The 11,462-nt window shown below is 38.7% G+C and overlaps 1 protein-coding gene across 1 annotated transcript; it reads right to left on the bottom strand.

The window, feature by feature from the left end:
* Nucleotides 1-41: 41 nt before the first annotated feature.
* On the bottom strand, nucleotides 42-10,917 carry cops3 (COP9 signalosome subunit 3). Its single transcript, XM_054768179.1, has 12 exons — nucleotides 10,746-10,917; nucleotides 7,942-8,071; nucleotides 7,419-7,531; nucleotides 5,771-5,820; nucleotides 4,845-4,937; nucleotides 4,488-4,667; nucleotides 2,755-2,895; nucleotides 2,416-2,589; nucleotides 1,596-1,682; nucleotides 1,393-1,506; nucleotides 1,200-1,280; nucleotides 42-829 (listed from the first exon to the last, which is right to left on the bottom strand). The coding sequence occupies exons 1-12, from the start codon at nucleotides 10,798-10,800 to the stop codon at nucleotides 776-778; spliced, it is 1,272 nt and encodes a 423-aa protein (XP_054624154.1). The 5' UTR covers nucleotides 10,801-10,917; the 3' UTR covers nucleotides 42-775.
* Nucleotides 10,918-11,462: the final 545 nt, after the last annotated feature.

Below are 11,462 nucleotides of genomic sequence, written 5' to 3'. Positions count from 1 at the left end.
AAAACTGAACGTATGAAACCAAGCGACACATTCAAGCGACACATTCTTAAACAATTTATTACAGATCCACAATCGCACAGCCCCCAAATGACAAGATAGTTTGGTTGTCTGTTGACTTCACCACTTGTAATAACAAGCTGTCACAACATTTTCTGTACAGTGCTGTAGTGACCTCTAGTGGATCTGACCTAAAAAATGAAAACGAAAAAAAAACCCAACATAAAACAAAACAGTGCACCAAATCGTGACTTTTTTCACCCACTTTGGTCAAGGGAACGTTCAAGTGGGCATATTGGCTAGTGATATCTACATTCTAACCAAAGGAACAAGAGGGAAACGATCATTGCAGTCGTTACAAATGTAGATTATATTCAGATTTATTCCTTGTCAACCATATACGTATTACCTTGTATGTAATACCTTCTAGTTACAGCCATCATGCAGCAAAAATGGTGAGATTATTCACAAATATGCTTGGAGCAAATAAGTCCAGTTTTCTTTATTACTGTATTTTGTGATAATGTAGCAGTGTCACTCCAACCTGATAAATTGATAAATAAAACACTGACAAAATCTGAATCTTTTTATAAGACCGTTTGTTATCCTTCTGTGACAAAACAATAGCCAAATTCAACAGCATTCCACACAATTCGATTTTCCTTAACCAATGTCCTTATGCAATAGAATATTTGTTTTCCTCTTTTAAAAAAATCCAACGCATCCACGGAAGAATGTGCTGGGGAGGCTGCAGCATTCTCTAGCAATCCGAGGCCCCTCAAGAATAACTTGATGTTTTGCTGCCAACATCATCCTCCTGCGATCCCATACTCTGTAAAATAAAAGTCAGACATTAGAAATGTGTGTGGCCTGTTAAACTTCTTCATTTTACACCACCATATGCAAAGATGGATTGTTATGTCAATTCTCGTTATTCTGCAAATGTCTTGTAGACTCCCCCCGAACTGGTTTAATAATAAATATAGGGGAATCAAAATGCACCAAGAGTCAGTCATCAGTATTATACTTGTTTTCAATGCCATAATGACCATAATGTATAACAGTACATGCAAAAAAGGAAGAACATTATGAAAGGCCTTACTAGTCCTTCCATTACACTCTACTTTTGTTTTCCATTTGTCTTATACAGTACACATTGCAAATCATGCACAAAAGTGCAACATATACAAATATTGTCTCACCTTCTGCACAAATTGTGGATTTACTGTGATCTCTTGATCCATAGACTTTAGTTTCTCATCCAGTTCTATACATTTCAACATCTGAAAGAAAAAGCCATAGTTACTGTATGAGGTCATTCTTTTTTTTTTTTTTTTTAATTTTTTTTTTTTTTTTTAAGTGAAGTGTAAATGCATAGCGAGACTAAACCCTCACCTCTTGGTCAATTTTGTGGAGCATCGCTGGATTGTTGTATTTTTCCGGGTTGTCATGGAAGCACACCATGCCATCCTTTTGGTTAATGCTAGCGTAGATCTCACCGTCCTCAATCTGCACAGAAAACCCATGAAAACAAAACAGACATAAAAAAATGCCGACAAAAACACGTATTGATAACGTATGCGTGTTGAACCCCTCACCATGTGTAAGACATATTTCTCTGCCTCCTGAGGGCCTGAGAGCTGTACCCGACTTGCCATGTCTTGCAAAGACAGTGTCAGGAAAGTCTGCAAGGGGGGACATAAGACAGCAACCCATATAAACAAAGATCAAAATTGTTCCAATATCTGCCAAGCCCAGAGAGTTTTTTTAATTTGTGATTTTCTCAGCATTTGCACTGCCCCCACCCTGTCAAATTGACAGCTCTGGGACTTCCTCCAAGTTGAACATGGCAACCTTGGATACCATGATGTTGCCAGAAGCTGCTGTCTGAGACACTGATCATGAATGATCATTGGCTTCAGGCTTTGAGGACTTACAATTTTTTGAAGGTTTTCATGTCCGTGTAAATGACATTTGTGGGCTGGCTGCTTGGTTTGTTATCATGAAAAACTACACATTTCCACAACTTTGTATACCTGAAGAGCTAGAGCACAATTTAAGAGAAAAAAAATCTTAAAATGTTGTGCAGATCTGGATAAAAGTGAGGCTTAGAAGAATAAAATGTTGAAAAAAAGGATGTGTGGCAGCCGGCACCCGCTGTGTGTGTATGATTACTGCCACCAGAAGGACTGTGGTTAAACAGCATCATGATTTTTCATGATTGTATGATTTTTCGTTCAAACAAGCCAGGGAAACATGTTTAGGAATCTACAACCTCGGCTGACGTCTGCTTTCTACTGAGGGACATTCTAGTTTGAACAGTTTATTTTTTTTGCTCTCAGGCAGGAATGACTTTACTCACTTTCTGTGAGTGCTATTGTAAATATAAGACAACCTCAGCAACATGCTGTTACTCACCTTTGTTAGCCTCTGGATGTTCTTTTTGTACAGGGAGGAGAGGCACTGTTTAACCAGGCCTGTGTTGTTGTCTCGCGTGAAAGTCTCGCTGTGTTTGTTGACTGTGTTGCACAATTCGGCCGGGTTGTTGGTGGTGTAAACTTGCGCAAGCTCATGGTACGCGTTGCTCAGGGGCTGAGGAAGAGGAAGGAAGCATAAGCAAAAACTATGCTGAAACACAATGAGGAAATACAGTAAAAGAGCTCAAGTATACCGTATGTTGGCAGTGTAACAGTGGATGATTGCTTATGCTTGGATTTTAATCACTACTGCTTCGTGGAGATTCTAAGTCCTCCTCACCTTGATAAACCTTCCTACGATTTGTGAGGTGTATTTGGGCAGCTGCTGCACTTTGCCATGGAGAATGAGCGAGACCAGGATGTATTTCTTATAGGCCTCCAACATGATGTGGCTCACTGCCATGGCTGGAGTGGTTATTGCCTGAAGGGGCAAAAAAAAAAAAAAATAAAAAAAAATTAGAGAATAAAATTCCACAAATACTGTAGAAACCCTTCAGTCAGCGGTGAGTGAGAGACAGAGTAAAACCATAGTATTAATAGAAATAACAATGACAAAGATCAAGTTGAAATATGAAAGGAAAAAAGTCATAATATTAGAAACACACAAAAATAAAAAATAAAAAAGTTACACTTTTTGGAAAATTAAGTCAGGAAACTTTACGATTATAATGTCAAAATGCTATGAATAAAATCTTAGTAGAAAAAAAACAATGTAAAAAAGAATAAAGTCATAACATTAGGAGAAAAAAAAAAGTACAAGAATAAATTTGAAATACTTGTAAAAATACTAATAATATGCTTTGTCACTGATAACCAAAAGCTGAGATGCAAACAGTTTTTACCTTCAATATAAAAAAAATCTCTCATCATATCTACATGGGATGGTTTAAAAAAATGTAAAGGTGGCCCCCGCATCCTAAGATGAGAAGCACTGTCATCCAGGTGAAACTTGTAGTAGAACCGCTGCTCCTCCACATTGAGAGGAGCCAGATGAGCTTGCTTGGGCATATGGTCAGGATGCCTCCCGGACGCCTCCCTGGGGAGGTGTTCAGGGCACGTCCCACCGGTAGGAGGCCTCGGGGAAGACCCAGAACACGTTAGAGAGACTATGTCTCTCAACTGGCCTGGCAACGTATCCGCCGGTAGTAGGTGGACAAAGTAGCTTGGGAGAGGGAAGTCTGGGCTTCCCTGCTTAGGCTGCTGCCTCCACAACTCAACCTCAGATAAGTGGAAGAAGATGGATGGATGGATGGATGGATGGATGGATGGATGGATGGATGGATGGATGGCCACTGCATCATTTGATTTTTCAGTATGCAGGCCTCTGTGGAAAAATTCTGGACACCCCTGTCTTAAATTAAATTAAATTAAATGCTTGCAAGGTCATACAAATTGTAATTGTGACCCACATTTTTCTGTGAATAAACGTGCCATGATGGCATGCATGTCATCATATCGCCTACCTCTCAAGAACTCAAAAGGATTAACTCTTATGAACTTTTTCTTTGGCTTTTCTTCCCCAAATGGGTCAACCTCAACAAGGGTTGTTAAAAGAAGTCATTCAAAGCAGCGATACCCTGCATGTCACCACTTGTTGTCAAATGTAATGGAGATTGTTTTATTGGCTTTATTGTTTCAAAGTGGTTAACTTCCTTTTACACTTGTGTGAGTGGTAAGAATGACATGTGAGGTACATTTACAAACAAAATCACCTTCGCAATACACCTTTATAATAGTCATTGAAGTTTAAACTGAGTCTTATTTTTTTTTTCGTCCCAATATACATTTTTACATTTCTGTGACTTGCATGACACTTGTACAAGTAAAGAATATTAAAATGATACTCAAACAATTGCCTATACAGTTAATAAAAGTTTTATGATGGCAACAGTTTGACCCTGGATATTTGGACACTGATATTTATTCTTCCCCATTGTGTCTGTGGGAAAATAGCCAAACCATAGAAAAAAAAACATCAGCACAGAGCTGTGAAGCAAATAACAGAAGACTTACCTGTTCATAAAAATACAGTGCTCTATCGAAGTTTTTGAGGCCCATGTAGATCATGCCACCATAGTAGTAGTAACATAAAAAGTGCTTTGCGTCATAAGCTCCGTTCTCCTTACAGATGTCCATCATGTCAAGCTCCAAGAAGGGCAGGGCGGGCTTAAAACACTTTGCTAACAAGCACAGCTGGAGAAGACAGGGAAATAATATGAAGCACAGTGGGATCAGAAATCAGAAGGCAAATTAATTAGATGCAAAAAAAAAAAAAAAACTACAAAAATTCACATTATGTTGAAAAATTTAGATTTTTTTTTTGTGATTGTGACCTTACTTGTGAAGGATGTAAGAGGCGCAGTGACTCACCTGACACAGGTCTGCATGAACTGAGGTAAGTTGGTTTGTGTTCATCTGCATTTTGTCTATTGCCTGTTTTAGTATGACCACACCCCTCAATGGCTGTTATGGAGAGAGAAAGGAAAGGTTCAGAAGACTAATTAAATACTCCAAATGTGAGCAAATAAGAACCACACTTTATTTGTTTTAATAACCTTAAGAAGGAAAATATAAAATAAAATGAGCCACACGTGGAAGCCAGGTGGTGTTATGCAATGGGATGACTCAGTTGGACAAAAACACGTCACCGATGTTGCCAACGCCACAAATACATTTGGACCGCCAGAGATATCTGGCATTATCGTTTTTTTTCCCCCTTGGTACTCACAAATAAACACATTATAACGGGACTGTTTGTGTAGCGGCTCGGACGGTGGCCATGTGATTAGCATGTTGGCCACACAGTCAGGAGATCCGGAAGATCTGGGTTCTGTTGTGCATCACTGTATGTTCTCCCGGTGTGTGGGTTTTCTCCAGGTTCTCCGGCTTCCTCCCACATTCCGAAAATATGCATGTTTGGTTCATTGGTGACTCTAATTTGTCCATAGGAGTGTGAGTGTGAATGGTTGTATATACAGTATTTGCCCTGCGATTAACCTCACCTCTCATCAGCTGGGATAAGCTCAATCCTAGTAATCATTCAGCAGCATAGAAAATGAATGAATGCAGATTGCATCGTAACTTAACACACCTCATGTGCACATACCAATCGACCTGCTCGTGCGTTGTAAGACATCAGTTCATCAATATAGTAAGATATGAACTGTACATTATCTTGTTAACGAATGTCTAAAAACATGATAATGTCGCACATTTCTTATGACACAACCCAAAGAGCTCCGTTTTACCCGTCCACACACAATCACTGAGTCGACCATGCAAATCCAGAGTCTTACCTGTTTCCGTTCAACAAGGGCGTTTGTCAACTGGTGGCAGAGACCAGCAACTGGAGGGAAACAAAAAGCAGGAAAAATGTAAATACAGACCATATATGAAATTTATATGAAATTCCCATCTGAGTACACAGAAAGTCAAATCCACATTCAAGCTGTATAAATCGGTTGCTTAAAATATGGAAACTTTGCATTAAAAATATTATATTCAATGGCAATATTTAACAAAACATTCATTCATGTTCAGGGTCATGGGAGCAATGGAGCCTATCCCAGTTGACTGTAGGTGAGCAACTCACAGGGCATATGCAGACAACCATTCTCACTCACATTCACATCTCTGGGCAACTTGGAGTGTCCAGTTAACATAGCATGCATGTTTTGGAGCGATGGGAGGAAACCGCAGTACTGGGTGCTGAGACAACATGCAAACTCCACACAGAGAGGTCAGAGGCCGGCAGTGTGTTATGTGTGTTGAGAAGACTTCTTAACTGTTGCTAAAGAGACAAGCTATTTCCATGAATAAAGGTTTCTCCTGCAGCCGTGACCCCAGGCCTTTATTTACACCAAAGTTGCACAACATCTGCGGGCATCCTGCAACCCTCTGTTACAGTAGCTTTGCTCTTTTCACTGCTCTTAAGCACTAACAGTGGGCCGCTGCCTTGCTCTTTGCTCCTGCTAGCTTTAGCCTTAGCTCGATTGCTACTGTAGCTGTCAGCCTGGCAGAGCAGAAGGGGGCAGACCTTTACGGCGGTAGATAAGATGGGTTTCATATGTAAGGATCGGCCAATCGCTGATCCGCCAAAACTAAGGAAATCGGCACTGATCAGTCGGCTGTGTGCTTACTTATTACACCATTTTTACAACAGTATCTTTTCAAGGGACACTACTGTAGAAATGAAAGTTGGATATACATTACTGGAGAGTTGACAGCTTGTATAGCAATATAGACTGACAATCTACTGAAAATTACTCAATACATAGCCTTTATTGTCTAAATAATTGACAACATTAATCAGGACTAAAGATAAATGTGTCTTGCTTACAGTCAAGCATGTACTTTGCATGTACTGTACTGTACTTTACTTAAGTACTGTACTTTGTAATGTACTTTGACATTCTGAAAGAGAGCATGATTCCCTCTCTTTGGAAATGACAACAACTCACAAACACACCTGGTGATGGTCTGGCCAAGTATGTCTCCAGACCAGAACAAAATTGACCCTCTGTGGAGCATCGTCAAGGTGGAGTGAAGGTGTCTAACACCCTCCAGCTCCAGTAATGTCATGAGGGAAGAGGATTCCAGTAACAACCTCTTGAGCTATTCATATTCATGCCCAAGATGATTAAGGCAGAGCGAGATAACAATGGTGCTCACACTAAATCAGTGCTTCTCAAGTAGTGGGGCTGGAGGGGGGTGAATTGTCTTGGGGGGGTGAGAGGCAGGGAGGACTTTCAATATTAGTGCAGACCTGCCAACATGTATGAAAACATAGCTGAAAACATTTCTGTCTCCCAGTGAGAAAAGAATTGCGAACCACCGCACTAAATATTGACACCATGGGCATATGTTCACTATGAGCTGAACTCGTGGGTGTTCCAGTTATTTAGACAAGAATGGTGCAATGATGACAGAAAAATATCGACTTACAAGTGTCTGTTGCATATCTAATGTGCTCGCCATTACAGGTACTGATGAAGAGCTGGACTTGGGAAAAGAGTGTCTCAAAGTCAGGGATGTTAGGCATGGAGAACTTTACAAATCTGGAATAAGAAGGGAGGGAACGGTCAGGAGAAAAACAAACTGTAAAACACGTTAAGTAGAAGGAGCAACTCTGACAAATGTAAAATGTTTTTACTCTTATAATTTTGTTCTGTACTGCACCTCATGACCATTGTTATATAAATAAATCTTACTTCACAATAATATTAAACAATACAACTAGCTCCGATCATTCTTCGGTCATTTTAAAGTACCAACTTGTAAAAATGAGCCATATTTCAATAGACATTTAACAATTATACAAACAAATAGGGATGAAAATGGGAAGAGTAATACTTTAGGCCGCTTTAGTCTTCTACCATTCTATACTACTAGTACAAGCACAGTCAGTGGTGACTTGATGAGTGACAAACATACTGTTGCTGGAGTTATAGTGAACGTCTGCACTTACAGCACAGCCAGCACACCGAGGGAGTGCTCCTGAATGTCCAACGCCCCCAGCACTGTGTCCAGGTGGGACAGGTTCTTGGCCAGCAGCTCCCCACTCTTGTTGATCAACTCGCAAAGCTGAGTCATCTGGCCTGTGAGGGGAAATTACAGCGAATAATAACAATAAATTAAGAAAAATCAACCCATGTTGAGACTTTACATAATAGTCTTGATAGCTCTTTTCATTCAGCTAAATAAAAAGTAATTACCATACAATTAATTATTTGAACTAAGAATTCTAAGCAGAGAAAAACTGCATAACAAACTCACACATTAGCATTAGGAGAGTTGTGTGCATTTTTTCAGCATGTTTCCTGTGGCTGCTATTGTCTCATCAATGTAACATTACTGACACCTAGTGACCAGTGTAGAATACTACATATCACGTCTTTAAATGAGTCTTCTGAATGCCTTATACCAGGGGTCACCAACGTGTTGCCCGCAGGCACCAGGTTGCCCTCCACGACCACACGAGGTGCCCGCAAGCCTGCTTTTCATTTCAGGTTTTCAGTTAATAATGTGAGAACACTAGAAAGAAAAGTATTCTGAAACATAAAATGTGAGTTGTGGATACCAGCATTTTTTGAATGTTTTGGTAAAACAAGCATATTTGATCTGTTTGGGTTGAAATAATGTATGAAAATCATTTCTACAAAAATGAGTAGCTCGTGGCCATTTTCATTTTCTAAAAGTAGCTCTCGCAAGAAAAAATGTTGGTGACCCCTGCCTTATACTGTATTTGTATTTAGTTAATTTAGCCGTTGTTATGCTTGAAAATGCTTATTTTAGGCCAAGAATATGTAAAATTTGCTTAAAAGTGCTTTTTTAAAAAAAACAACTAATTATAGGCAATAGTCATCCACAAAACCACGATTAATTTGTTTTGAAAAACCATTATAGAGTGAAGTCGCAAAAGTGGTGAGGGACGACTGTATAGCCTAAGTACGTATGTTGATTCAAGGCGCCTGTTTGTAAAATATTTCAGATAAAATAGTTCAGACCAGTTTTGCATTGACATTCTGATCATGTCCCAATTTTTATTGTAAATTTATTTATATTTTTTTTTTATATACATACTTATTAGTAGTATTTTGTATTTTTTTCCTGTATTGGATACTGCATACTTTTTATTCTGTCACAAAATTTTGCAGGTGAGGGATATTTCAAAATAGTGATCTCACTGTCACAGCATGGAGATATAGCACCACCTTATGGAATATTTACAGTGAAACCACATGCCAAATAAAATGAATACTTCAAAATACTTCCCCCATTTTTTTTTCTCTGCACTGATTTCTAATTTTAAAGACTAGTTTGGCACTTTTCCCGTACACAGATCTCGACCAGGATTACAGATTTGTTTGCCCGCACTGCTGGCTTGACTACAAGACAAGCCAATTATCGCTTATGTTCCAACTTCAAAGATGTTGACTATCAACAGTCACAATGGGCTTTTGTTGCCTCCAAAGAAAAGGACGATGACGTACTGTAAAAACAGCCAGACACCAGTTAGACTATGGGAGATAATGATGATGTTGAATGATGCAGCGTGAAGTCAGCAACAATCAATATAACATTAACATAACAATAACATAGATTATGCCAAATTCAACAATATTAAGCAATGCATTTTGTTTGCTGAATGTAACAAATAAGTTATTACTTAATAGACATTCACAAATTGCTCATGAATTGTGCAGTTCAATTTTTTTTGCTCCAGTGTTCATATGTTTACTCTCACTGTTTTTTTTCCTTTGCTTTGCTTGTTTGTATTTAAATGTCTTCACTTATTCTAACCTGTTTATTTTCTATTCATTATTAGCAATTTATTCTTTTTTTGTTACACTTTTTATGTTTGTTTTATGCCTTTAAAAAAAATACAAAAACATGTTATTCCTTCCACACTGCACAATCTATAATAAAATCCTATTTGGTTGTTGATGTTTTATTTTTTTCCTTTCCTTCTTTACTTCTTTTTAGGACTTGAATAAAATGTTAATGACAATATGTAAGCAAACGTAATATTGTAAGCGTAAACGATATGGTGTGAATGAGCAGACATGGAGAAGTGGTAGAATTACATAAGCTCTGCTTCTTCCTACTCCTTTTCGGACTGGCAAATGTTTGATGGGGTTAATGTAACTTATTCGAATAGATAAACAATACTCTAGAGTATACATATTGGCGAGATAAGTAACTTCAAAATATTCGGATATCTTATAACTGCTGCTAGTGATTGGTTCCTTGATTAAAAACGAGTAACTTCTAAAAAATTAACAAATATAACAACGACCCAGTCTTTTGAATAGCTCTTTGAAAGGAACGGCTACTCAACATCTGGCTCCCTTCAAACAAATCCCATCTCTACTGTCCTGTCAAGGCCTTGCAAACAGGCAAATGAAAGTGATTGATAGGTCACTTGATCCAGTCGTATTAGTTAATTCCATTCGCCAGCCAATCACGCGAGGCCAAGGCGGGACTTCCGCTAGACCAGTGCTCAGAAAATATTTTTCAGCTCAAAAAGAAAAGTAGGATTTTGACATTTAGTTTGGATAACTATTTGTTCCATAAACACCCATGTTGCTCATGTGTGCCAATACGTATTGGGGTTACGCTTCACGGCAGTCTTACTGTCACCGAAAGGACCTTTTGCTATGTGTTTACATGATGAGGCAAAAAGAAGGGTCTGACTTAGCTATCGCATAGGGTAGCATATGCAGGCTAACTAGCCAGTACTTCCCATACGAAAAGGTTTAGCAACCCTACCTTGAGCGGAAAGCTGTCGCACATTGTTCACAAACTGCTCCAAGGCTGAAGCCATTATATCACGGGTCCAATGTGGAAGTAATTTGCACTGTTTTTCATTCAAACGTCAGAAACAACTCCGTCCGTACTGAGACAGGGGCCACACAGCCGCCACTGAGGTACAATTCTCGCGATATCATATGAAGTTCACGGACTGCAACGAGACCTGTGAAGCATGGCATTTTAAAGAACCATCGTTTGCAGCAGGCTTTATGATGCGTCCAGCGTGCAATTTACCAGTATCACTAGTTACTTTAGTTGTCAAAACAAAATGTTTTAAAATTATATATTTATTTATTCAATGTTTATGCATTTCTACGGAACCACAAAACACCATGATAGGCAGAGTGTCCACTTTCCCCTTAAGAATTATGAAAAACAGGAACTGACGCAGCATATAGCGGTTTTAAACAAAGATCGTTGAGACCTTTTGCGATCCTGTTTAACAAATTTAAGTAACTACTCACTCTTACATTGGTTTGTGTGCGAAACCAAACACAATGTACTAGTATTAACATAATTCACCTATCCAATAATTACATTTTATAACAACAAAGCAAACTGTTTACAGTGTACACGTCTGTTTACATCATTTGAATGATACATTTTAATTGTACATAATTGTATAGCGTGGGAAAACGTGGTTATACAATATTTGTGTATATTAAGAAGGTAATA

Source organism: Dunckerocampus dactyliophorus, chromosome 2 (assembly GCF_027744805.1).
Source record: "Dunckerocampus dactyliophorus isolate RoL2022-P2 chromosome 2, RoL_Ddac_1.1, whole genome shotgun sequence".
Classification (NCBI taxonomy): domain Eukaryota; kingdom Metazoa; phylum Chordata; class Actinopteri; order Syngnathiformes; family Syngnathidae; genus Dunckerocampus; species Dunckerocampus dactyliophorus.
The sequence above is the reverse complement of the archived record's forward strand: the minus strand, read 5'-3'. Positions and strand labels throughout refer to the sequence as shown.